General features: G+C 48.7%; 6 protein-coding genes across 10 annotated transcripts in view; 3 read left to right on the top strand and 3 right to left on the bottom strand.

The window, feature by feature from the left end:
• The first annotated feature begins 3708 nt into the window (after positions 1 to 3708).
• LOC131883321 (chloride intracellular channel Clic-like) lies at positions 3709 to 6366 on the top strand. Its single transcript, XM_059230771.1, has 2 exons — positions 3709 to 4299; positions 5412 to 6366. Exons 1-2 carry the CDS (start codon positions 3961 to 3963, stop codon positions 5835 to 5837), a joined length of 765 nt encoding a protein of 254 aa, XP_059086754.1. The 5' UTR covers positions 3709 to 3960; the 3' UTR covers positions 5838 to 6366.
• A 227-nt stretch (positions 6367 to 6593) lies between these two features.
• Positions 6594 to 12067, bottom strand: LOC131883315 (striatin-3-like). 4 transcript variants are annotated; one of them, XM_059230759.1, is made up of 9 exons: positions 11372 to 12067; positions 10364 to 10629; positions 10014 to 10290; positions 9637 to 9895; positions 9065 to 9139; positions 8672 to 8856; positions 7915 to 8577; positions 7625 to 7823; positions 6594 to 7196 (listed from the first exon to the last, which is right to left on the bottom strand). In XM_059230759.1, the coding sequence occupies exons 1-9, from the start codon at positions 11612 to 11614 to the stop codon at positions 7027 to 7029; spliced, it is 2337 nt and encodes a 778-aa protein (XP_059086742.1). In that variant the 5' UTR covers positions 11615 to 12067; the 3' UTR covers positions 6594 to 7026. The 4 variants fall into 4 exon arrangements, with proteins under 4 accessions (XP_059086742.1, XP_059086744.1, XP_059086746.1 ...); XM_059230761.1 differs by having other exon boundaries at positions 8672 to 8796; XM_059230763.1 differs by lacking the exon at positions 9065 to 9139 and having other exon boundaries at positions 8672 to 8796.
• Positions 12068 to 13407: 1340 nt separating this feature from the next.
• LOC131883318 (palmitoyl-protein thioesterase 1-like) lies at positions 13408 to 15382 on the top strand. The gene is made up of 3 exons (XM_059230767.1): positions 13408 to 13814; positions 14547 to 14662; positions 14839 to 15382. Exons 1-3 carry the CDS (start codon positions 13408 to 13410, stop codon positions 15324 to 15326), a joined length of 1011 nt encoding a protein of 336 aa, XP_059086750.1. The 3' UTR covers positions 15327 to 15382.
• LOC131883314 (uncharacterized) lies at positions 13519 to 19766 on the bottom strand. The gene is made up of 4 exons (XM_059230758.1): positions 19410 to 19766; positions 16299 to 18855; positions 16010 to 16172; positions 13519 to 15936 (listed from the first exon to the last, which is right to left on the bottom strand). The coding sequence occupies exons 1-4, from the start codon at positions 19540 to 19542 to the stop codon at positions 15868 to 15870; spliced, it is 2922 nt and encodes a 973-aa protein (XP_059086741.1). The 5' UTR covers positions 19543 to 19766; the 3' UTR covers positions 13519 to 15867.
• A 1462-nt stretch (positions 19767 to 21228) lies between these two features.
• On the top strand, positions 21229 to 24855 carry LOC131883316 (eukaryotic translation initiation factor 2A-like). Its single transcript, XM_059230764.1, has 2 exons — positions 21229 to 21534; positions 22955 to 24855. Exons 1-2 carry the CDS (start codon positions 21388 to 21390, stop codon positions 24593 to 24595), a joined length of 1788 nt encoding a protein of 595 aa, XP_059086747.1. The 5' UTR covers positions 21229 to 21387; the 3' UTR covers positions 24596 to 24855.
• Positions 24856 to 25005: 150 nt separating this feature from the next.
• LOC131883317 (activating transcription factor 3-like) overlaps positions 25006 to 25911 on the bottom strand; it is a gene marked incomplete in the record, with an annotated part of 3896 nt that continues 2990 nt past the window's right edge. For both annotated transcript variants that reach the window (XM_059230766.1, XM_059230765.1), the window contains 1 exon segment: positions 25006 to 25889. In XM_059230766.1, coding sequence (XP_059086749.1) covers positions 25347 to 25889 — 543 coding nt within the window.

Here is a 25911-nt window from a genome sequence, read left to right as displayed (position 1 = left end):
TAAAACGAAAGATGATCTAAGACATTAGATACGTAATTTTCCAAACCGGGGGCCGTCGAGAAAAGAAGTTGGTGCAAAACCCTACTTTAACTGAATTGGCTCTATATCGTTGGTAAAGGACTTGACATTCGGGCAAAGGATCATCTTTCCCCCTCGGGATCCGTTTCAGGCTAAACTCAGTTTAAGGGAAGATGAATGGGGAGGTGACAGCGATGGTCGTTCTTCCTGACATATCGATCCCAGAGATTTGCAAGACAGGACTTATTCTAGGCTAAGTGCTCTCGTAGAGAAGCTCCACTAGGAGACAGGAATTTGGGATGAGATTGTAGTCGAGTTGATTTGGACATAATGTTTCAGTTTTGGTCGGGAGGAAGAAGGCTGAAGGCCTATTCAGGTCGGCTAATACAAATATTCTGGCATTTTACTCTAAGCTTAGAACCTTTAGATCATGTTGCAAGTGGCATGAGGTGCTTACACCCTTCAATATTCTTGAGTTCTGACAAGGAAACTTGAGCGGGGACCATCTGCCATGTGAAGCGAAGGTGGCATGGCGTTTGACAATTCGACTAGACATGGCAAGCTCAGGACTGCTTTCAGCCATCATGATAAGCTCATTAGTGAGTCCCATCTCATTTGGGCGAGAATGGGTTGGACTGAGATAACGTGGAATGAAAGAGTTCACAGCCAAAAGAGTGCGGGCGTTACGTTAAATAATATATATATAAAGTATCACAGGATGATGATGGTAAATGGGTGTTTTTGGGTTTGGGTTGGGTTTGGGGTGTTGTGGTGCACGATAGTTGATCGAGCCCAAAGAAATGGACATACGTACAGAGACAATTTAATAATGGTATTTCATCATTCGTGACATGGGTATATGAAAATTGAAGGAGCAATCATATGGCAAACTGGAGCATTGCCACTCGAAAATTGGAGAGAAAGACACATTCATTATTAATTACATTAGGAGGATCTCGGCATGAGATGTAAAGCAAAGTCGGAGGAGGAAGAAGAGAACAAGAACAAAGAGAGCGCCAATTTGCTCGTCAGTAGTGTTCACACTAACTTGGTCACATTTAAAAGGGATAGGTTCATCATTTTCTGGTTGAATTGGCGATGAAAGCCGTCGGCCGATCCCGGATTCTGGAACTCGATTACGGCCGTGTTACCATCCACACGGATATTCTTCACATTTCCGAGAGGCGTGGCCATTTGACTGACCCGATCGAAGGTGATGTCAATGGGCAAGTTCGTGACCATGACCTTGCGGGCTTGCGATGGCCCCGAGCCCGCGCTCAGGGGCACGCTCCGGAGATTGCCATTCGTGGGATGAGCGGAAGGATTGATGGTGATGCGAGACGGAGCGGGCTGGTGGGACATGAGTGTTTTGAGATTGGGATTCACGTACGACGACGATCCCGAAGAATTATGACTGGCCGAGGGCGTGGCCTCATCCACGCACTGAATCTGACGGAGATTGCTACGAGTCACGGTCGAGCCGGGCATGGGGCCGGCGGGTAAACGGATAGGGGCCTGAGAACCGTGCCCGCTGTGCGAGCCGTGTGACCCGTGAGAGCTATGGGAGCCATGCACCGATTGAGGCACATTCCGATGGTGAGGTGCGGGCGCGTGGTATTTAGCGGGCGGAGCGCCTAGTAGTCCATCGCCCGTGTGCGAGCGCTTGAAGCTCTGTCGCGCTTTGGCCGCCACGTCGGCCACGGCCAAGAGATTATGTTTCTCCATCATGCGGTGATGGTTGGACTCGCGTTCGCGTCGTAATTGCATATTGACTCGAGCCCGAACCTCGCTCGGGGTTTCAATGGACATCAGGGGAGTGGGGCCCGAACCCGAGGTCTTGTCCGGCGATTTGGCCTCGACATTGGGGGCGCCTTCGAGTAAAGGCCGCGGTCCCCGCGATCGTAGGAATGGCGGTCGCAGACCCAAGGCCATGGCGCGCAGCACATGCGGTGGAGGCGGAGGACCGCGCCCCATGAAGGGCGGACGACCCCGAAATCCGGGCGGCGGGGGACCCAAACCAAAAGGCGGCCGCATGAAAGGAGGCGGACCGGGCGGACCCCGCATATAACCCCGCCCCAGCATCATGGGCCGCATCAACGGCACGCCTCGGCCCCGGGCTCGATAACTACCATACCCGGAACCCCCGCCACGCGGATTGGACGCCCCCGTGGGCGGTTCAGTCTGGCTCGGGGCCTGATCCTCGCTCTGGTCCATGGCTTGGGGTGGGGACTGACAGGAAGGGGCATGGTTTTCGTGGGGCTGCTCGTCCGTGTCGTCATCGTAGGCCAAAAGTTCGTCCACCTCCTCGTTTTTGAGGCCGGTCACCACTTCGCAATCCTCCAGATCCTCATCATCCTGAGCCAAAAGCCGATCGGCCTCACTCATGGTATCCTCCATCGAGGCCGACGAGGTCATCATGGGGCCCGCCGAGTCACGGGACGAGGCTCATACTAGGCCAGCCGTTAGCGGGGGCGGGGGACAAAGGCCAATGAGTCCGGGCAACACGAGGGCAAGCCGGATCTGCGGACTCAATGAAGTCTTGGGCTTTCCCCAGAATTTCTGGACTCCAGGCCACCAAGGTGACTCCATGGACAGTCTCGGAACAATAACATGACCCAAAATGAATGGTTCAGGTCTTGATGCACGTTTCTATAGTGGCGGGTATATTAATATCATAAAAAAATATTCAGATTAAAGTTCTAATTGGGTGAGTAGCCATGCCCCAAGATCGGAATAAGGCCAGATTTACGCATGATAATGACAGTCCAATACTAAACTTTAGTCACGCTGAGTACCATTTTCTTCGTTTCAATATTGTTGTCGGTATTTAGGGTGACTTGGAAGTGAAGCGGAGTATCAAAAACATGCCGTAGCATGTCAGGGAAAATGGTTCAGCCATCCCACTTACCTCGAGCTTTAAGCGAACTGCCGAGTATCAGTCCTTATTTAGATGGCAAGTGAACTTCCCATGTTGTTCAAGATATTTTCTTCAGGGATTCGCCCTCATGCGTACCTTTATTCACAAGATACAAATAATCAGCATCTATCAATATGCCAACTTTGATATTACAAGTCTACGATCATTCCAAGTTCACCTAAAGTACCTCCTTCAGTTTTAGATATTCACTCAGTTGGAACTTCGCCACGGACCCACAATAATAAGGGAATGCTGCAAGTTTGGGTTTTGGTCGGTTGGTCACTATGATTTATGAAGTATTGTCTGCCTTTTAAGCCTAGGTTTTCTATACTTTGGTATTTCTGCTTGGGTTGGCCTAGAGTCCTCTAGATTGGTCGCTCTTCCCTTGGCTCTTCCGAGGAAGGGCGGAATAACTCTGGCATGTCAAAGGTGACGATCAACCCATTTCATAAAAACATTATATCCAGTTTCAAAACAGTATTCACGTCAATACCGATTCTTTGTTATTGATCACATCGCAATAGTTTAATCTCAACTATGTATCCATTTATGTTATTTGTTTGCTAAAACAATAAGGCCCAAGTGATTCATTTGGTATCTGACATTCAATCTACCCCTTTAAAAACAATAACTAAACCCCCCAATGTGAAGATTTAGGACGCAAACTATCTCATTCGTCCGGGTAAGCATACTGATGCAATATTTTCCCCATCCTTTGTCTTGAAACAGATATTGCTTGCACTCTCGTCAAAACCAATTGGGGTGTGGCTGTAAGACCAGAGTCACCCTGTCATTGTGATTCTCAACTGTAGAATCTGAATCCGAGACAGAGACCGAGATTGGCTCTCTTTTTCTCGGTCGAGCTTTCATTCTTCCCGCGTTGACCCTACACTAACTATTCAACCGGTTGCTCCGGTTCTTCCATCAGCGATCCCATTTGAAAGTGACCAAAGAGTCAGTGGTCAATTTCTGATTGGTTTTGTCACTCATAAGGGGGCGTGACTTGGGTGTAAGCTTCCATTATCATGAGTGGTGGATCAGAAGAGAACGGAGGTGTGGCCACGGGGAGTTTACCCGAGATTGAGCTGATCATCAAGGCTTCAACCATCGATGGACGGCGGAAAGGAGCGTGTTTGTTTTGCCATGAATATTTTATGGATTTGTATTTGTTGGCCGAGCTCAAGACGATTGCCCTGAAGATCACGACGGTGGACATGTTAAAACCGCCACCGGATTTTCGGTCGAATTTTGAGGCCACGCCTCCGCCCATCTTGATCGATAGCGGTTTGGCCGTGTTAGAGAATGACAAGATCGAGCGACACATCATGAAAAGCATCCCTGGCGGACATAACCTCTTTATTCAGGTAAGCCTGCTCAACTTCCAGTAGTGATAAGGCCGAGAGTCCGATTCGAATCTCTTAATTCATGCTTTTTCACATTAATTCAAAACTTTCTTACTACTTTCTCTCTCGCTATTTTAATAGTTTGTGGGAGTTCATAGTAAATGGACATGTTTTACTTTTCAAATCCTAAACTATTCCAAAATTCTAATGAGATTCATTTTGTGAAGCGAAACATTAGCAATCACTATTACTTTTCGAATCCCTTCCGCCTATTAAATTCAAGAAAAATAATGAAATAAAGAGTCATTTCTGCTTTAGGAATTTCGAAGAAACGAATCCTTTCTTCTGAAAGAAACTCCTTTTGATGCCATCAAAGGAATAAAATATGCAATATTCATGTTTTCAAAAATCCTCTCATATTGCCTCTGACAAAGACAGAACAACATAACAAGGAAAATAAACGATTTTTACCAATTGAAAACAACAACTCTAAAGAGATTAAACAAGGACATGACAGGAAAAGTGTTCCTTTATTGTAATGGTATTGCCTTCGACATTTCCATGGAAGCCATTTACCGCGAATTCTGGTTGGCGATGTGTGGGCTTAGAATACCGCCGATCAAATATTGCCATTTTATCATGTGTAACCTATCCCGTTTGTGAAGACGTAAAACAAAGAAGAGACGGAAAAAGTTATGCCACAAACGATTAAGACCCTGGATTCTTCCAAACACAAGTCCCCGACATATGTGCTGTGCTCATTTATCGTAGCTTGATAAGGAAGCTTAGCTTGCCTGAGTTGAAATTATGCTTCATTCTGTTCATGAATCCCGAAGCAATCTTACTACTTCTTTTATTCCCGATGGAAAAGCTGCTTCACATAGCAACGAGTTCAAATGTTACCATGCGATCAGGTTTTGTGTCAGACTTGAACATTTTTTGACGAAAAGTCCAATCAGACATGATGTGAATATGGAGTAAAATGAGAATTATGAATTTTCATCTTGAATTGCTCGTGACTGTATGTATTTTGAGGAGCGGTAATGAAGTCTGTAAAAGAGAAGGTGAAAAAAAACTAGTCCGAATGCAAATGAACTAATTCACGTGTCTGTTGCTTTGTCTTGTCTGTATAGGATAAGGAGGTGGCCTCCAAAATCGAGAATGTCTACTCCAAGTTCAAGATCATGCTTTTGAAGAAGGACGAGAGCTCGAAGAACAACTTGTTGTCCAATTTGAAGAAGATCAATGATCACTTGGGGGAGAAAGGCTCGCGCTTCCTCACGGGCGACACCATGTGTTGTTTCGACTGCGAACTTATGCCCAAATTACAACACATCCGTGTAGCTGGAAGCTTCTTCGCTGATTTCCAGATTCCCGGCGAACTCAGTTCGTTGTGGAAGTACTTACAAGAGATGTACAATCTGGATGCATTCACGCAAAGTTGTCCCGCCGACCAGGACATCATCAATCACTACAAGCTTCAACAAGGCACCAAGATGACCAAGCGAGAAGAGCTCGAGGAGCCGTCATTCACCAACACGGTGCCTATAGCCGTTTAAAAGGCTGATGCCGCTTTCAAAAAAGAATCTTCACTCTTTGAGATTGAATCTCTATCTTTCCCCACTTTTCCAACACCCGAATTATTCCGTTTCAATTGAATACGTAGTTATGTATCTCCTACTTGCTCGCATTTATGGCCCATGTTATGTGTGCATTTAAGCTTAAGTCTAATCAAAACCAGCGATCATTTCGGGTTTAGTTGTGCCAAGAAATCGAAAACCACCCGTTCGTCTGCCTGACAAGTTGTCCTGACTGGAAAGAGAACTGTGAACCTCTTCAATCATCCTGGAAATGATTGGGGGATCTGGCATTCTCCCTCCTAAGATCTGACTCCGTCCTGCTCTCCCAAAATGTGCTTTGTCCGTTTACTGACGTACTTCCGTCTCGCACACAATTTCAAACAAAGTGTGTAAATCTAGTTTTTGTAAGAAACCTCTCGTCTCCTCATGCGAGGGCAGATTGAAGGCGGGCAACATTGCTCACATGCACACCCATTCATCACGAAAAATAAAGAATACAGTAAACAGATTCATTTCCAGACTATTTCTTGACACCTGCTGAAATAAAAAAAATCAGAATTTTGGATTCAGGCATCGAATCCGATTTTAAGAAGCAATTGAATGACCGACAGGTGTCTTATGTTTGAATGGAAATGCATTGTAAGGTCAGAAATTACGATGAAGCACTGCAATCTGAGTCTTTCAAATCAGATCGTAACCATCCAACCCATGTGATTGAGAGCAAACATCCATGCATCATGAGGGATAGGCATTCGCTTTTACTTCCATATTAGATGATAAATCAACAAATAAAATAGGTCGTCGGAACCTGGCGTGTCTTCTCTCCCCTCTTGGGTGGCAAAGATGTTCAAAGTATGAGTCACACAGGTCCCCTTATCCGTGGCGGTTCACTTGTTTCATTGCTTGATTCCAAGTCGAGTTTGCTGCACTTGTTGCGACACTTTTCACGTACACATTGAGCGGTATTTGTCGACGAATATCAGCTAGTTCTTGTTCACGGAGCTGGTAACCTGATAAGACGAGGAGAAGGAGGAGGAGGACAACCATCATGTGGTCGTTGGATTGGGTATAAAATCGCTTCGAGTCGTTCTTAAATCTTCCCTGCCTGTTTATTCAACCACTCAAGCGTGATTTAGGGCCAGTTGGTGGGTCATCAGTTTCATTACTATTACACAAAGACCTTGGCCAGCGCATCTGCGCCTGCACTCGCAATAAACGGCTTGGAAGGGTGAAATGCCACGTCGAATATGCTTTCATCAAATTTCTTGCGATGTGCCGTGATCTCTTGAACACAGCTCTTGGACTCGAGGTTCCACAGGCGAACACTGCAATCGTGACCTGGAATAAAACAAAATCCAAGATTATCCCTCTGATGAGATCGAATCCCAGCCGTCAGTGCCCAGCCATCTACTCAATCAACGATAAAAAGAAGCCATAGAGCAAACAAGTTCGAGGTTTAATAGCTCAGGCTTTTCAAATCAATTTGGAAGAGTACAAATCTAGACAAAAGCATTTCCAGTAAATAGGCTATTTTCTGTACTAAAACCATGAATGGAGAGCAACACTGCCACATGAAAATCTGGCTGGAGCGTCTCATGACCTTTATACAGGCGCATCATTACTAACCGACCTTTCCCATCTCATCTGCTCAAGACGCCTGAGCGAAAACTCAGCCTGTGGGATTTCCATCCAGAGATTCCCCCGACCCTAAATGGAGCCGGAGCCCATACTACTTGTACATTCCCAACCCACTCGAGATTACTCACTGCCTGAAATCAAGTAGAGCCCGTTGGTATCTAAAGAAAGTGACGTGACGGCGTCCAAATGAGCCACCATGGAGTGCGTCATTTGGCCAGTGTGGTTGTCGAAGAATCGAATATGTCGGTCCTCGTGGGCCGTGATAGTGACTGGAAGAATGGGATGCGAGACGACTTTGTTGATCGAACCAACTGCTGACGTGGAATCCTGGAAAGACCGAACCATTAAATAGATCAGATCCAAATGTAAACGTTCATTGAACGTATGACATTACCGGTCAAGCCGGCTTTGAGCTTACCGATTTGGTGTCCAATTTGATGACAAGTTTTCCGGATTCGATATCGTGAATGACACAGGAGCCGTTGCTGTAGGCCGTCACAATCTTGGTGGGATCGTCTTGAACCCAATCCACCGAGGTGGGTGTGGCCCCGCCGCCATCTTCGGTGGCGTTCCCGAAGGTCCTGACCAAGTTGGAGGCGGATGGGGCCGTGGGCGACCAAAGCTTGACCGTGCCATCCGCCGAGCACGAGAGCAACTGCTTCCGCCCCAAATGATAGGAGAGTCCCCAAACGGCATCTTCATGGCCGGTGAGGGTGGTGAACAAGGTGGAAGGATCGTAGGAGTCGTAGGGATCCACGTTGGGACTGGGCATCTGCCAACATCGAATGGTGGTGTCCAGACCTCCGGAGAAGATGTAATCGCCCGCCGGCGAAATGGCGAGGGACAACACGGGGCCCTGATGTGCTCTGAATGTATAGACCGGTTCCACATCGAGGGAGGCTGACTTTTTGGCTGGTATTGTCTTCTGGAGGTTCCACAGCTTCAATGTTTGGTCTTCCGAGGCTGTGATGAGGACAGGCTCGAGTGGGTGGAAACCCAGGGCACGAACACCATCGAAATGACTACGTAGGGTGTATTTCGCACTCCACGTTTTGCGATAAGCCTCTTTGGGGGCACTAATCTGAAACATTCAAGAGGAAAATGGAGAGGATGTTCGCTCCTGGGAATCCGGAAGAGACCTATGCTTGCTTTTGGGTCTCAAAATGAAGTCTTACATCGTACGACGACTCGTTGTCATTGGCTATGGTCAACTGTTCCAGTTCCCCTAGTTCCAGATTGTTTCCGAGTTCCACTTCACGTTGTTGTTGTTGTTGCTGTTGCTGCTGCTGTTTTTCACCTCCTAAAAGTTGGTTCGTTTTTGCTCCATTTCCGGTTTGTTGGAAACCCACTCCCGACAAACCTGAAGCAAAAGTAGAAACGGACGAGTGAATTACAACGATCTCATTGGGTACATTGTACAGACAGACAGATCAAAAGATTGATACGTAGAAGTGCGTCTTGAAACATGAGCAAGAGCAACGAGGACAATGGACCTAGAGAATAGTGACGACACGACAGGTTTGTATAGATCCCATCTCCCTATTGAGGACATTACTGTGTGGGCTAACCTTGACGGTGCTTTTTGTTCAATTTCGAGTACAACCCAGTAATTCTCTCGAACTCATCCACTTCAAGGTCCAAGTCTGAGGAAGCAAGATCGAGCTCTACATGTATATGGAGGATGGAACAGGGCGACAATCATTTTCCGATCGTTAGCAAAACGTCATAGCCTATTTTCTCGATTCGTGACGAAAAAACTTTTTTGTTTGCTTCTCGAGAAGGCTCTTGAGGGGGTCACGACCGATGATCTCAGTCCTCCTCTCCTCCCCTCCCCTACCTCCTCCTCCCCCCACCTCCCTCCCCCGTTCCTCACAATCCTCGTGGAAGTCATAAAGGCTCTTTCGATTATTTCGTCCAAGGTCTTATTTGCCAAACCCAGGAGTACTCAACACTCAAGCTGTCTGGCTACAAGAGAGTCCATCATCAACGTGTTGAATAATTCAGGCCCAAAGTCCGTGTCCACTCACGTTCAAATTGCTGGTGGCTGGCTTGTCCCCACTGTCTCTTTCTTCTCGAAACACGAGCTCGACCAAGCAATCTTCCAATAAAACAGCTAGCCATCGATTTATGCCTCTCTTACCTTTGGGAACATCTTTGCTGCTGGGACCTCCTGCTTGTCCTCCTCCTCCTCCTCCCCCACCCCCGCCTCCAGCGCTCTTGATGCTGTCCACATTGTCCGTGTTGGTGAGGAAGTTGAATTCATTCATCACATCCTCGGTTTCTTTGTCCTCGGCTTCAGTCACAGCTTGAGCCAACTTTGAGGCCTTTAGCTTCATCTCTTGGGGATTGTAGCCGTCATCTATGTCGTCGTTCATCTCGTCGTCGTCGTCAACTTCGGCCTGGAACATAATGGAAAAATTCCAAACTTCCGATGGATGCTAGAACTTTTATTGCGCTTAGAGAATGGGGGAGCTTTTGGTCCCTTGTTGTACGTTTTTTACAATCAAGTGTTCTCACCTCCGATGAGAGGAAGTCAAAGTTGGCCAAGACCGAAGCTTCCGTGTCCAACATCATCTCCTCGGCCAACGTGGTCACACCTTTCCGCACGCTATGGGCGGGATGGTGGGCGCCGGTGCCATCAGGTCGAGTTCGATGGGATTCGCCGCCGTTCAAGGCCAGATTGGCGCGATTCTCCTCATTGACATTGTTGGCATCGTTTAACCCTAACAACGATCGGACACGATTCGATCGCACATCAATGATCGTGTCGGTATAGCCAATTTCTTGTAGGTATCTGTGAAAAGGACCATGATCGTGCAAATGCATCAATAGCATCATATCTTGTCGAAGCAGCCTGCCCCACTTACTGCCTCAAAAGCTGACGGCCCTGACGCCAATTCACGTTGGAGACGGCGATATAGTTGTCACCGTCCACGGGTGGGAGCTCTTCATCGTCGCCTAGGGCTTTAGAACCATCGTCCAAGTGAGCCACGCCTTCAGAACCGTACTTGAGTTTGGCGTATTTGGCGCGCTCTTGCTTGAGCGCATATTCGAGCATCTTGATGCGACGTACCAAATCATTTTTGAGGTTCTCTTGGCCTTTCCGCTCGCCTTGGAGAAACGCGATACGGGCCTAAGGAAAGAATAAGATGGTCATCAGTCGTCGAGGATCTTTGTGTCCTTATCAAGGTAATGGACGATAATGGGTTGACGAACGCAAGAGAGCCATTAACGATTTTACGAAAGTCAAAAAAAATCCTATTCAGGCCACTCATTCGCCTGGCAATGAGAGGGTAAAGTTAGGTCAGCCCAATGCAACCGTAGGGCCATTCAATGCGTCCATCTCAATACTTTCAAGGATCAATCACACACTAAATGAAACAGTTTGGCCGAAATAACAACCCTCTTGTACTCGCTATATCATGGGTCTCGGACTGAATCTGGTACAAAGCCACTTCATGCATTGGACCGGTCCATAGATATTGGGAAGACCTTACTTTCGGCTGCTCAGGGAATTCAAAGTGATTCACGGCAGTAAATTCCCGTCCAATGGCTTATTCACCATTCACCAATTCACTATGGGGACGTTTAGGCAAGCTCTGGCAGGTTGGGTCTGTTTGCTCGTACCAATGTCAGGGATGCAAGTTTGGGGCCTCAAACACGTGTTTGAGAAGCTGACCCTTCATTCACATTCCTTTATGAGGAAAGGTCAGCTTCGTTACAACCCGTTTGAAACGCCAAAGGCAAGTTTGTTGGCTGATAACGACGCTGGCCTAAATGACCGGATAATGGAATTTTGGGCGGCGTTTCAACTAGAATTACCCCAATCCGGCTTAGGCCAGGCCATGACCCGTTAGCATATGGCCTTTCCATACCTGTAATTCGGCCTTTTCCACATCCCATTGGGATCGATCCATCTCAAATCGGGACCATTCGTGTTGCAAGAAGTGCAGGATGCCCGGGATAGTGTAATGCAGATTGCCCCCGGGCCCCACGCCCCCGGGGCCTCCGCCACCGTTGGACCCGCCCCGCAGGCCCCCGCCCAGGCCGTTGTTCCCACTGCCATGGCCCGAGCCGCCCTCCTCGCCACTCCCATGGGATTCTTTCATGTCCTCCATGGCTCAGCCAATGAATCCAAGCCCGAGGGCCGGGCCGGCTGAGGCTCTACCAGTCACACGCCCGGCTTTAGACGGGCCCAGCGAGGCGGGACCCGGCGGGCACCACCATGACACGACGCCGCTCAACACACTCACAGCACAGCCCCGGTCTGAATCCGAAAGCCGATGGGCACCAATCGGTCCAGCGGAGGCCACCTTCCAGGTTCACGGTCAGACACGGCTCCACCCACTACTCGGAGCACAACACACGGTGGTCAGTCACCACGAAGACGGGCACCAGAGGTTTCAGAATGACGGGAGGCCGAGCAGGAAGGGATGTAGCAAGGCTGGAAGGCTGGATAGATGGCTGGATGGATGCAAGGGTGGAGGGCCAAGTCTGAAGGTTCCAACCAGTTGTCCGTCCTTTCGTTCGTTCCTTCCTTCGTTCGGTCGGTCGTCCAGATAACTGGGGGAACAAGAGATCAGGGAGGCCAAATGAAATGAAGCTCGAAGGGTCAGACTAGAGCGGGGCATGAGTCAGATTAGTTGAGGTGAAATGGAAAGATTCGAACCCAACAAAATATCCAATGGATGACCTAAATCATTCCCGGATGGGTTCAGTGCCGGTCAGGCTAGTAAGAAACCAGTTGGGCGTTTTCAAACTGGTGTTTTGAGTTTGAAAGACCATGGCCGTGTGATATTCGAAAGGTTGCTTTCTGCTCTACATGGCCATATTTGACGCAGTTTCGCACCACATTGGCATTACTTTCTATCCAGTGTGGTCCAGAGACAATTTGGGTCAATGCATGTCTGATGTGGCAGGTCAAAAGTTATAATAGAGTCTCTTTTTCTAGGATATATGTTCTGACTTGGACATGATTTCTCAGGGGGAAGTTAGCTGGGCGCCAATTGAGCGATCCTGGCTCTTTGGAATCAAAACTGATGCGTTGCTAACTCTCACATATTGCCCGGCTTAAAAAAACTGTACTTAGAAAGAAATATGCCTTTATCCTCTCATCTGGTCAGACACTGGCCGATTTTCGCCCAACTGAGTTCTGAAGTGTTCATACGCCTGTTCTTTCTCTGACCAAAGATCAGCCCGAAATTGCCCGATGGGCTGGACCGGCCGGAGGCCAATTGGTGGGAACTCAAGTTTCGAAGTTTTCGGGGCAGAAAAGGCGTGAGCGGGCCTCAGCAAATTCACTCCACCCTCTTCATCCTGGCCCGCCTCTGGCTCTGGCCGGACTCGCCTCTGCTTCCCGGGCCGGCTCGTCCCATCCACTGTGAGAGTGAGGGGCCATGTTCTGGCCGGCCGGTTCGATCCAAGCTGATTTGGAGTGTCATCCGATGGCCGGGAAAAGAAACGACGTCATCCTGCTCTGCTCGATAGGGGGAAAATCTGAGATGAGTTTAAAGCCGCGGTGCTCAAGGGGCCAAGAACTGAGGGAGAAGGGGGAAGGAGAGGGACAAGGAGCAGGAGGATGGGGGAAAACAAAAGGAGCTTTGCAGGCAGGCAGGCCGGAATCGGAATTGTACGCGTGGGCGATGGTAGGTTCTCTCAGATCAAGTAGTAGTAGTGTCGTTATGTGGTCTTATTGGCACATGAAGACGATGACGATGCTGTTGCCTGCGATAACTCGGACGATTACGGTAGTTTTCCGTTTGAGAAAAAAAAAGAAACAACCGTTCCTGCATATGATGACGTGGGGGAAAAATTGACAGCCAGACCGACCGACACTATTTTTTGTGTATTTCATTGGCCTATCTTGTAAGACACTGGCGCTATATTGAACAAAGCTAGGGGGAATATTACGATGATCACAACCGGTTTCTATCCAAAACGAGTGGATATGTCAATTTCCCTTGACACCATGGCGATTAAAGACCTCTTGGCATTGGTTGTGTTTTCCATTTTGATCGTGAGCAATTCTGCTTCAATTGAAGGAAACTCAATCCTGAAATTGTCCAGGACAACCCCGGGGGTGAACGATCCCACCCCGATCGTGATTTGGCATGGCATGGGTGATACTTGCTGCAATCCCTTAAGTATGGGCTACATCAAACGGACCTTTGAGCAACACATTCCTGGGGTGTATGTCCGCAGCGTGCGTATTGGCAACTCCTTTGTCGATGACACCCGGAACGGCTTCTTCTTAGACGTCAATACCCAAGTCGAGATGGTGTGTCAAAAGATTGCCTCAGATCCTTTGCTTCAAAACGGGTGATTATTTTTGTCCTTTGGATCGATAATGCGACCTTTTGAACCTGCGTCTGTTTGGTCGGGATATAAGAAGTACGCTAAGAATTAGAGCATTGGGGCAAGTCCGGACTCGATTCTGAATGGACTCGAGTCTTTTAGGGATATTGAAAGAGTCTGGGCCGGACTCGAGTTTTTTGGACAGAACTCGTCAAAAAAGATTTCTAGAATTCTAGAAAACGGTCTTTGGTCTTTCATGAATTGATTATGAAAGAGATCAGCTTTAAAAGGTAATTATCCTAGCTTTGTTTAGCTCAGCAAAAACATGACTAACTTTTTCGGCGTTGGTGTCCAGCAAAAAAATTAAAAGCCAACGGACTTGGGCGAGCCAAAAAAGGGGTCAGCCTTTTGCAGGAGTTTTTTTTTTGCCCCAGCACAAGTAAAAATTGTGGAACAATGAGGACCGACAGATTGCTTTCGAGTTCCGTTCAATGTATGAATGAAATGAAAATTAAGAATATGGCTGAATTAGTCAAGAGGGCAATAGAAATTGCATACTTTCCTATATCTAGAACAAAGGTCTTTGTTGGTCATGCGTCTCTAGCGACAGTCTAAGATATATTCAGTGATATTTACAACTCATTGTCATACACTAAGTACCTCTTTGTCTTTTTTCCTTCTTTAGGGAGGCTCTTGTTTTTTGTACGTAATGTATTGGTATTTCTTTCTCATATTTCAATCTCCTTCTCGCTCTAGGTATAATGCTGTTGGGTTTTCTCAAGGAGCTCAATTCCTGAGGGCCGTGGCTCAAAGATGTCCTCAAGGCATGAAGAACCTCATCAGTGTGGGTGGGCAACATCAAGGTGTATATGGTAAGGGAAAAGAAAGAACTGTAAATCCTCGAGGAAACCCCTTCCTCGACATGAGAGCCTGGCATTTCCTCTCTTGATTTGATTGTTTCCCGGGTGATTGTTTTGACACACTCAGCAAGCAGTCAAGGTCACTTACCTTCTATGCTAATTTTCTCTCTCCTGTTTCGATGTGATAGGGTTACCTCAATGTATGGGAGAAAGCCACATCATTTGCGACTACGTGCGCAGACTGCTCAATTATGGAGCCTACACACATTGGGTCCAAAACTTCCTCGTACAAGCTCAGTATTGGCACGACCCTTTGGACGAGGCCACATACAGAGATAGGAGCCTTTTCATCGCCGAGATCAACAATGAACGCTCCCCCAAGAATCCCAACTACAAAGAGAACCTCTTGAAGTTGGAGAAGTTTGTGATGGTCAAGTTCACCGAGGACACAATGGTGGACCCGAAAGGGACCGAATGGTTCTCATTCTATGCGCCTGGCCAAGCTAAGGTCATGTTGCCCTTCAATGAGACCACTTTGTACAAAGAGGATTGGATTGGGTTAAAGGCCATGGATGAACAGGGCAAGCTGGTCTTCTTGGAATGCGAAGGAAACCATTTGCGGATGTCTGACGAGTTCTTGCTTAATCAAATCATTCGCCCTTTCTTGGCAAACTAACCGGGCCAGGGGAAATAAACTCAACCTCGAGTGTGACCTAAAGGGTTATTTTCAAATTTTCAGTATATTATGTGTTTCTTAAGTTAAGATCATGGGTAAGTAGGTAGGTAGGTTTGGAAGTGACAGGTTCAGCGAGATGTTCGTCACTGATATTCATTATATATCGTCAAGGAGAATAATCTCTGATCTTTCTTTTGTGTGCGTGTGTGTGTGTGTGTTTAAGGAACAAACTGGGGGGCTGTCCTCTTTTTAAAGGCAACTTTGGTGAAATGGTTCGTTTTCTTCCCGTCTTCAGTCATGGGAGTGGGAGTGGGAGTGGTAGGGGAGGGGGGGGGAGGGAAGGAGAGAGAGAGAGAGAGAGAGAGAGAGAGAGAGAAGGATACACTTGGAGAGAACACTCGATGAACGATGATGATGCTCTCTTTTGGCCCACCGGGAAGGAGACACGAATCGGCGAGGCGGGAAATGAATCGAGTTCAAGGGTGAACGTAGAGGATGAAATTTGGATCAAATCCAAATGAAATTCTGAGATTAATGGAACTTAATCCAAGTCGATCACCTGCGGCGCCGTCGAGGTAGAAACGCTGCCTCGAGATGACGGAAGACACATCTGAAAGGATTAAGCGTCATGAAAACTCGTTCATATGTTGACGTGCTCCTGTGGTTTCGAAAAATGGACTCACCCTGCATCTGAAATTCTCCTTCACCTTATTCAGAGCCATTTGATTGATACCCACACATTTGGCGTGAAACAAGGACTGACAACTTCGACATTCCAGCTCGGGGATGCCTTGTACGCCCGGGCAATAAGGCGTACAGGGTTCCATAGGCGATTTGCCACTAACACTGAAAATCAAATGAGGAATCATGCTTCAGCTCTCTTTTTTTTTTTTTTTTACTTCCTTCATGTTCAGGCCAAGCATCGAGTATAGCAAAGCTAGATAGTGCGTGGCAGTGAGATGAGACACTTACACTTCTCCCGAGGACAAAACTGAAGAGGCGGTTTTCATGGTCTTCTGAGGGGGCTGCCGGATGTGACCGCTCGCGGGTCGCCGCACCCCTCCTCGAACGGCCGACTTAATGGGCACATTTCGACGGGGAAACGTGCTCGACACTGAGGGCCCTCGATGATTTGTATGAGGGGATGACGAGTTTCCTGCCACAGGTCGAATGGACACACTATTGGGAAGATTGGGCAGGTTAGGCAGATTTGGAAGGCCGTTGGGGATATTGGGATTTCTTCTCGGGACCGGATTGCTATTCTGAGACAGTCTTGAGAAGGACAGGGCTCGATTGTTGAGTCCAGGCCGACCGGTCCGATTGACCGCGGCCCCATTGGCACTGAGCACGCCCACGGGCGGATGAATTTTACTGTCTATCACAACATACTTCTGGTCATTCGACGCGGAGAATGACAAGGTCGTGCCGGGTTTCACTTTCACAGCCACCGACCTGGGCACGTTCAAAAGCACGGGCTTGGCCGGAAAACCTTTTTGGGGTCGAACCAAAATGGACACTTGCTCGGTGGAGGGCCCGGTTGAGGGGTTGGTGGGTCGTCGGCCGCCGCCTCGAGATGGGCCACTTTGAGAGGAATTGCGGCGAGCTTGAGCTGACTGTGAATTGGGGGGTCGGCCAACAACTCCGCCTCCATTGCCGTGCGTTCGAGGGCGATGGGAAGCGGCGGTCGCTTGTTGGGCTTGCTTTTGTTGGTGTTGGAGCTTTTGCAGTATTGGGTGTTGCTGAGAGACACGCGTGGATGGGTTTCCGCGTTGTTGATTGCGTTGCGGCTGAGACGGATTCAGGAGTTGTTTGGCCGCTGAACTCGACGGGTTCACGGCCAAGAAGATGGGCTTGTTGCCCACCTTGGGAACTTTGGTGGCATTTTGATAGAACGTCTTTCGCATACTGTTGGCCTTCTCGAATAAAGACTTGGGAATGGCCTCGGTGACTTGCATATTGTTCGAGAATTTGATAGGTATGTATTTGCCGTTTTGCTCCATGACCAATTCCACCACGGGTCGTCGACCATTGATAATGGGCATGGGCAGCTTCACTTTCACTTTGAAGTCCAAGTTTGACCGGGGTTTCATGTATGTCCATCCCTGGCGTTTGAGTTGATGGCTACCGGGGGGTTGATAAGCGGCAAAATCGTTCATCTTGGAGAAAGTATTGCGATTGGCGTGTTGAACAAAATTCCGGAATTTCCGTATGGCCAAGTCATGCGAGGCCAAATCTTCTTTCAGTTCAGGTTCCTTCTCTATGCTCACTTTAGCCGCTTCCACTTTGATGTTGCTCAGGGCGTCCACGATTTTCTTGGCCGTTTCCAACGGAGTCAATCGCATCGCACGCAAGGGAGGAGGCGTGACCGGACTACTCCGGCCACCCAACTCCGTGAACACGCCCATGGGATCGTTGACCAAGCCGGACCAAAGCATGTCCTCGGCCAAAGGGGGTGTGCAACAGGTTTCCGGATCTCGGACCCGTCGCCGCTTTTTGTTCTCAGTGCGCATGGCCGTGCAATGATTGATGATTTGCAAAGAGATGGGCATATCCAGATCCAAGCCTTCTTTGAACTCGATCTTTTCCTCCTCGAAACCAAAGTCGTCATCACTTTCGACCAACCCGGCTGATTCATCCACCTCTTTGTAACTGACTTTCTGACGCTTTCCGCCGGCGTTCTTGGCCTTGGCCGCGCACTTAATGGCCTCGGGTTTGTTGGAGCCTTCACTCTGAGGCGGTGGATCGTACAAGTTGGCCTTGCGTACCACTTCATAGGCCGCATTGTTCAATCCTAATGGTCGGCGAACGTAATTGAAGTTGGCCACCGAGAGCTGCTCGGACGGGAAGTCGATGAAATACTTCTCCTGATCCGCTTTGGATCGACGCTTGCGTTTGGCTTCTCGCGTACGATACTTCGTGTCTGGGGGTGGGATGTAGTACACGTCATATTGGGTGGCGCCTTGGCCTTTAGGCATACGTTTGACCACTTCACGCACCCAACCCAAGGTAAAGGGCAACAGATAAGTGCTATCGATCGATTTCTCCGCCCCTTCACCGGGCGGTAAATCGGGGTTGCCACGAGGCGTGTCCTCCTCGGACTCGGATTCTTCGTCCTCATCGTCTTCGTCATCTTGAGTCTCACCCGACTCGTCATCGGAGAGCTCGACAATTTCGGGATCGGGTGCTTCAAGCTTATCCGGCGGAACTTCGGCTAATATTTCCGGCGGTTCGTCATCGTCGATGGACCGCGCATCCTCTTCGTCTTCTTCGGTCGATTTATCCTCCCCGCCCATGATGGCTTTCACCTCCTCATCAGCTTGCTCATCATCTCGTTCGACGTCCGACATCACGTCAGTCTCAGACTGGACCGTAGCCAACCGATCGGTCGGGGCGGGATCAGAGGCGGTCTCCGTCTTCTGCTCTTCCGGCTCGGACTTCAGCCTGGACACCGGCGGAGGGGGCTGCTTCGCTGATATATCTTTGTCACTGTGATTTCCGTTGAGCATCGACGATTCAGATTTCGTACTCCCTAAAATACAAAAGTCACAAATATCAGCAAATACTTGACGGCTATTTGCTGTTTTCAAATGATCTTCAATTTCAACGTCATGGAACATTCAGGTCGGAAGAGGGTGTAACCCGCTGAACTCAAAACCACGCCCAGTTCAGTATAGATCGTAGAGACGATTGATACTGCAACAAATTCGGAATATCGACCTTCTTTCGCGACCTTCGCCTGGTCAGACGATATAGCCTTCCAGTTCGTTGGCAGCGCTGGCTTTTTCAACTGTACATAAGCCGTAAACGTTATTCTCCACCGATTAGTGGGCGGTGCTACTTTTTTAAACTTAACCTAACCTTACATTACCCAACACGATATTAATAACCCTTAAACTGTCAACATAAACCTTATGAAATGTTGCCACAAATCTAAAAACGAGCACCACCCACTAATCGGTGGAGAATAACGTTTATCTACATAAGCCGTTTAGACCCAACTAAACCTGACTTCAACCGATATCAATTACTGGATAGCCGGCCAAATGTTCATCCCTCTAACCGACCATGTTCTGTCCGACTCACGTGTGACTTTGACCTCTTTAATGGGGGGCGGGGCGCGACCTTGGCTCAACTGAGCCTTCCTTGAAGCACGGGTGGCTCGACCGGCCGGCGCGGCCGTTAAATCCGCCCGCGAATCCGAGACCGACGAGGCCATGACCCGGCGGCCCAACACGCAGTCCAGCCTCGCACTCTGAGGCCTCAGCCGGACGCCGCTTGAGACACGGGGGAGGCAGGGGGTGAGTGGACGATCGGCGGCTCGAGCATGGGCGGGCGGGTGTCCCAGGGGGCGGGCGCTAATCCGGGGGGATCAGGGCTGGAAGCTGGAGATGGGTGGGCGGGTGGGCGAGTGGCTGGACCAACTGGCTGGCTGGCTTTGCACGACTGTGAGGCACTCGCTCTTCTTCCGTGGGACTGGGGTGGAATTAAAGCGCTCGATATAACAAAGTAACGCCAGATGCGGGTGGGCCGATTTTACTCTAGTTCGATAAGATGTTGACTGTAAGGCTACGGAAACGCCCATATTAGGTGCGGATCATGGACGACATCAACGGCCAGCGCTCATTGGGTGACGCCAAGATAAGGGATTCGCCGTGAATGGACAGCCCATTGAGGAAGAGGATGCCGACAAGATCCACAGTTGAGGTCATCACTCGAGTTGAAATGGTGAGTCAGTGTTGAAAAGCGGCTACGGCCATGCTACGGGATGGATGGATGGGTACTTTGCATCCAGAGCGCTTTAGCGGGCTCTTGAAGCGGACACAGGACGCTTGTAGCCTGCCTCCGCCCTGTCTGGCTGCGCCAACTCAGGTCAATCGCCCTGAGTCCAATTCCCTGCCGTCTTAGCCGGAAATCACCCTCAGTTCAGCCTGGGCTGATCCTGCGTTAGAGATGGACCACGGATAAAGCAGATCATTTTCACGGGTTGCAGACGGTGAAGGCGAGGAATGAAGGGTTATGATGGGAAAATGTTGTATTGAAATAAGTACGGAAGAGTGTTTAACGCTCAATATGAGAATGGTTGGGCTTTCATCGCCCCATCCATTCATGGCTGGCTCTACCCCTAACTGTTCTCGGGAGGACGGTCAGCCAGGTAGGGCCATACCCAAGAGACCTTTAATAAAGATTTGGGCAAGACTTTGACCGACTGGTATGGTTTTCAATACCATTGACCCTATTGATCGCTTTGTTGACAAAATAATTGATCTCTAAACATATCAACCGTCAATAGGCATATTTTAAGCGAATGTAGTGGTAAAGTCCGCTCCAGTATTTTTTTATTCCATACTTTGTTTGTCTCGTCTTTAGGGTGACTAATTCGACCGATCAAGATAGTTTCCCATCATCTTCAACGCTAACGACTGCCTTGAAAGCAACCCTTTCACAGGTCAAATCAGCGTAGATCTCTTATAATTTTTAAGATATTTCCATTTTAGTTGGTAGCTGACTACATAAGAAGCCATTTTGTATCTCTTTTGGCATATCTTAGGCACATCTGGTCACGCTAGCTCATGGTGGAGTGAGTCTAGTGCTGCTAAATAGTTCCTATTGAGTCCAAACATTTCTAAACTGGCTCTTTTTGTACTTAAAACACGCTCTTCACCCAGGTTGTATTGTCATGCTATCTGATTTTTCGGGATAATAAACTGTTTTCGGACTTCCATTCTAAGCTTCGAATTCATAAACGCGTCATATATACCTAATCCCAACACCAAGCTCAAATAAGAACAAAAATTGGTCTCCCCATGGCTACGCTCCAGCTCGAATCTGGCCTTCAATGGCGCTGGTGAGTCAGCAGCCCTGAAGTGAGGTCATCGGCAAGTTGCTCTGCTCTGTCTGTCTGTCTGTCTGTCTGTCAGCCTGTGTGTGTGTGTGTTCCTGGTGCTGGGGTCTGGGTCCTCCTCCTCCTCCTCCTCAATCTCGTCTGTCCACGGCCTTAGGCCTTTGTCATCGTTCGGCTGGCCGTGAGTCCGTGGGACTGAAGACCGCGTTCTCCGCCCAGATGAGTTTGTCGTTGAGCGTGCGCGGCTCGCGTGGTTTGAGCCTGTTCGAGCCGACCGAGGGCACGCAAACCGGAGGTCCGGTCACCACGTGGCAGCCGGCCTCGGATCCGGATCAGGCCATCCAGGATGGGGCCAAAAATGTCAGGGTGAGAAGCTGGGGGAGGAGGTCGAGCGATCATACGATCATCCGATCATCCGTGTAGGTGGATGTCTTGATGAAAAAGGGCGTCGAAAGGTCATCATAAGTCACGGGTTGGAAATGGGCGCTGTCTTATAGTATCTTCTAGTATAATTGTATGATGCACGCCAACCTGAAAGCTGTACTTGAACCAACTTGGTTGATTTAAAACTGTTATGTGACGGAGGTCGAGGACGTATTACAGCGTGCTTGTGGAGGAAACACGTGGTTAATGCAGTTTGACGTAGTTGTTCCTCAATTTCGGGCTAAAATACCTTTTTTTCAGTTCAGGGCTTTGTTGTGAGTTATGAAAATGATTAATTTCGACCAAAGTCAGGGATGTTGAGCTCAGGTCCAATTGCTTAGTACTAATGATGATTTGTTAACCAGCCAGTGAGGCTGGCTAGCTCATGTCAAGTAATTAATGGAGTTCAGACTTATTTGTCGCTAATAAACTCGGTGGATAATCTGCATGAACTTCCACCTAGTTTTATTTGGGTTGCCTCCACGACCCTACTTGACGACGCCTTTGATCGCCTCAATGGTTTTGTCCCAGGTTTAATTTTTCTTGATTTTTAAAGTTGGCTGGTTTTAAAATTTTCAATTTTTTTTTCAACACAACTTATTTCATCATAGCATAAATGAATGAACCTGATCCCAAGTAAAAGCCTGACTGTGGTTCTCAATTCGTGTTCGGCATTAATTTCCAGAAATTCAATGCATGTCGGTAGAGAGGGACATGAGATAGTTCGGAACCTAACCTAAGGTTGGAGAGTCCTGATTTTTCAGCCCCAAGCTCCTAGCCCTACTAACGCTTGACCCCCATAGATATCACAATTACTCAAGCTTATTCAAGAGTTATTTGTTATCATTTATGATAAAATTAGGTATTATGAAATAGTAACTATTTTACTAAGTAATCAGCGGATAACGACGTCCACAGTGCTTTTATGATTGTACCCGGTGTGTGTATCCATTTGGTCCAGTTCACAGCATTGATATATTAAAGTTATACATAATTTGCTCCAGCATACAGCATGCAACTGTAACTGGACCGGAATAATTGCAAATCCCCATAAAGGGTGTAGTAGTACGCTATTCCTACCATACTGTGCCTTTATTTCATCTGATGGTTACGATTTTAATCTGCAATTCAGTGGGAACGCTGTACCGGACCTGGATCCTCCCGTTTTAATATGATTGCATGACCAGTCACGTTGTAAACTCGTGTGCATCATCTTTCTTCCCAAAGCGAAATCACAAAAAGGACCCATTTAGGAGTTGAGCCCGTTAGAAACTCATAAGGCACCGAACAAAGAGGGCAGTGAAATGCTGCGTGAGTCTATTTATAAATATAGAATATTTTGAAACGGAATCGAACTTTTCAGGTCATGGCCTATTCTCCGGCCGGCGATATGTTCGCGTGGTCCAATGGGGTCCAGGTCCAAGTGGTGGGTCATAGCGAGGGCACCTGGCGTCCGGTCGCCCAAATTCCGCACGCCAAGGCTTCGCATTTGATCTTCTCGCCTTTGGGTCGCATCTTGGCCACGTGGGAGGTGTTTTCCACGAAAGCCGGTCAAAACCCCGAGCCCAACCTTCATCTGTGGAACCCCAAGAGCGGCGAAAAACTGGCCTCGTTCACTCAGAAGAAGTTAGCCTTTTGGTGCCCGCAATGGGCACGAGATGAAAGTGTGTGCTGCCTGCGAAGTCCCAACAACGAAGTGCTCTTCTTTCGCGATAACAACTTTAAAGACGTCGACAAGCGACTCTCAGTGGCCAAGATGGAGTCGTTCAGCTTCGCGTCCACCACCGAGGGCCAGCATCACGTCATCTGCTTCATCCCCGGTCAGAAAGGCGGACCCAGCACGGCTCAGCTCTATGCCTATCCCAAGTTCAATCCTGAAACGGACGTGGTGGCCAAGAAGAGCTTCTTCCAATCGGACCGCATGGAGGTTTACTGGAGTTGGAACGGCAAGAATGCTCTTCTCCTCACGCAGTCAGAGGTGGACAAGACCGGGGCCTCCTACTACGGCAAGCAGCAGCTTCATTTTGTCAACACCAAGGGCGACACGAATCAGGTCCACTTAGCCAAAGATGGGCCTATTCACGCCCTTCAGTGGAGTCCCAGGGACTCCCTGTACTGCGTGGTCTATGGCTTCATGCCAGCCAAGGCCACGCTTTTCAATCAGAAGTGCGAGAAAGTGTTCGACTTTGGCACGGGGGCCAGAAATACCGTGCTCTTCAACCCCCAGGGCAACCTGTTGATGATTGGAGGGTTCGGGAACCTGCGTGGAAACGTGGAAATGTGGGCCGTTCAGGCCAAGCGAGAGGTGTGCCAGTTTGAGGCCACGGATGCCACTGACATTCGCTGGTCGCCCAATGGAAAATATCTCATGACGTCCACGTGTGCCCCCCGTCTTCGTCAGGGCAATGGGTTCAAGGTCTGGCATTACACCTCGAGTCTGATTTTTGAGCATCCGATTGAAACGCCTGGTGAGGAGCTGTGGGAGGTGGCTTGGCAGAATGCACCTCCCGAAAAGTTCCTGGCCTTTCAAATTCAATACAAACCCGTGGAGGGTATCCAACCCAAACAACCCGTGGCTTCCAAGGAAGCATACCGTCCCCCCGGCATGCGCAACAAGGTCTCCACCTTCAAGCTGCACGACGAGGATGAACCCGCGGAGAATGTGAGGAAACCGGGGGCGGTGGCCGCGCCCAACGAAGAGTTGTCGCGCTCTGCCGCCAAAAATCGCCGTCGACGCATGAACCGCAAAGATCGCGCTGGCGGAGAGAGTGGAACCGCTGCGGCCAACGGCAGGGAGGAATCGCCCGGCGAGCCCAAGCGAAGCTTGGAGGTCACTGGCGACCCGATCAAAGACAAGAAGCTCCGGAAATTGAACGACAAACTGGTCCAGATCGCCAAATTGAAGGAACGCATCAAAGCGGGCGAGACCCTCGAGCTGAACCAGTTGGAAAAGATCGAGAAGGAGCAAGAGCTCACCGACGAGGTGAACAAATTGAAATTGTGATAGTCGCAACAAGAAACAAACAAACGGAAATTCAAGCCCGCTCGTCTACACAAGCGATGCTTGAATAGATATACCTGCAGATGCCCTCAATCCTCAGTGTAGAGATGCAACAATCATGGCAGTCGACCTGGCCGCATCAGGTCAGGATTTGCACTTATGTAATGTGGTGTGTCTACGCTCAGAGACAAGGAAAGCCATCCTATTTAACATCAATAATTATTGGACGAATTAAATGAGAATATCTTTCGTCAACAAACGGGCATTGCTTGGGAATTTTTCGAGTTATTACGCGTTGAAATAACTACATACACTACCTCAACACTGCGCATACAATACGACATTGACAGATGAAAATGGACAGACTGAGAAATCGAGAGAAAGGAGGAAAAAACGCTTGGAACACTTGCGTGTGCAAATAGAAAGAATATTTGTTAATATTTCGATTGATGTCTTAGCACCTGAAGATCATTTGAGTAGCGTTGCATATACATAAATAAGGGTCATGTTGATCCTTGGATCACGGGTTATGGTAAAATCAAGGGAATTATTAGTTTTGTGCTTTTTGCCACCCCGTCAGGTACCGATTTCTATCATTTAAACCATACATATTTAGTCCAGGGAGAAGATAAAAATTGTAATGGCACCTAAGCTTTTGTACCAAATCGGATGGATGCGTTTCGGCCGATGCATGAGCTCCTCTTCAAGATGTAAAAAATTATCTGACTTTGCCCATCCCTGGTTGGGGCACATCTTACAGAGCTATGCACCGGCTATCCATGTCCAAGTAGAGGTTTGGAACATGGCGCTTAACTAAAAAAGGCCCGCTCGACGGGGATGTTGAGGTCGGGTTCGTCGCAGAATAGTTGGTCCCGCACGTGGCTTGTAGGAAAGCCATGTCCAACTGGCTCCCCGAGTCCTCGGTCTTGATGTCCGTGGAAAAGTGGAACGATCCCATGTCCCGATCGTCCGAATAATATCGAGAGGTCCCGTCGTCGGGATTTTGACTCTGAGCAAAGGAGGCCGCGGAATTGGCCGCGTTTTGATCGTCATGAAAGCCCTGATACCCCGAGGAATGGCCCGGAAGGACGGAGAGGGGTGGGTGTTGAGCGTGATGAGAGCCCTGCTCCAGATCGCCCAAGAGGTGCGGGTCCGGATCTGCCTCTGAAGAGCGAAGACGCTTGGCACAACTCGGTTGATGCAGCGACAACACGTCCATCAAGCGCTTCTTTTCCACTTCAAGCTTGGTGATCTCCGTTTTGAGATGTCGATTTTGCTCCACTAAAACCTCACTCTCCTGGAACATTTCGGGGGGGGGG

Source organism: Tigriopus californicus, chromosome 7 (genome assembly GCF_007210705.1).
Source record: "Tigriopus californicus strain San Diego chromosome 7, Tcal_SD_v2.1, whole genome shotgun sequence".
Lineage (NCBI taxonomy): Eukaryota > Metazoa > Arthropoda > Copepoda > Harpacticoida > Harpacticidae > Tigriopus > Tigriopus californicus.
This window is presented reverse-complemented; position numbering and strand designations above follow the sequence as displayed.

Excerpts from the sequence above, each read along its gene's own strand:
- LOC131883321 (XM_059230771.1), top strand. The coding sequence starts at position 3,961 with ATGAGTGGTGGATCAGAAGAGAACGGAGGTGTGGCCACGGGGAGTTTA. Across the intron at positions 4,300-5,411 it reads GACATAACCTCTTTATTCAG|GATAAGGAGGTGGCCTCCAA; the intron begins GTAAGCCTGCTC and ends TTGTCTGTATAG.
- LOC131883315 (XM_059230759.1), bottom strand. The coding sequence starts at position 11,614 with ATGGAGGACATGAAAGAATCCCATGGGAGTGGCGAGGAGGGCGGCTCG. Across the intron at positions 9,140-9,636 it reads CAGCAAAGATGTTCCCAAAG|ACTTGGACCTTGAAGTGGAT; the intron begins GTAAGAGAGGCA and ends TTGCTTCCTCAG. Across the intron at positions 7,197-7,624 it reads GCTCTACTTGATTTCAGGCA|GTCACGATTGCAGTGTTCGC; the intron begins GTGAGTAATCTC and ends GTTTTATTCCAG.
- LOC131883318 (XM_059230767.1), top strand. The coding sequence starts at position 13,408 with ATGATCACAACCGGTTTCTATCCAAAACGAGTGGATATGTCAATTTCC. Across the intron at positions 13,815-14,546 it reads GATCCTTTGCTTCAAAACGG|GTATAATGCTGTTGGGTTTT; the intron begins GTGATTATTTTT and ends TTCTCGCTCTAG. Across the intron at positions 14,663-14,838 it reads GCAACATCAAGGTGTATATG|GGTTACCTCAATGTATGGGA; the intron begins GTAAGGGAAAAG and ends TCGATGTGATAG.
- LOC131883316 (XM_059230764.1), top strand. The coding sequence starts at position 21,388 with ATGAGTTTGTCGTTGAGCGTGCGCGGCTCGCGTGGTTTGAGCCTGTTC. Across the intron at positions 21,535-22,954 it reads ATGGGGCCAAAAATGTCAGG|GTCATGGCCTATTCTCCGGC; the intron begins GTGAGAAGCTGG and ends CGAACTTTTCAG.
- LOC131883314 (XM_059230758.1), bottom strand. The coding sequence starts at position 19,542 with ATGGCCTCGTCGGTCTCGGATTCGCGGGCGGATTTAACGGCCGCGCCG. Across the intron at positions 16,173-16,298 it reads GTTTTGTCCTCGGGAGAAGT|TGTTAGTGGCAAATCGCCTA; the intron begins GTAAGTGTCTCA and ends TTTGATTTTCAG. Across the intron at positions 15,937-16,009 it reads AGGAGAATTTCAGATGCAGG|ATGTGTCTTCCGTCATCTCG; the intron begins GTGAGTCCATTT and ends TAATCCTTTCAG.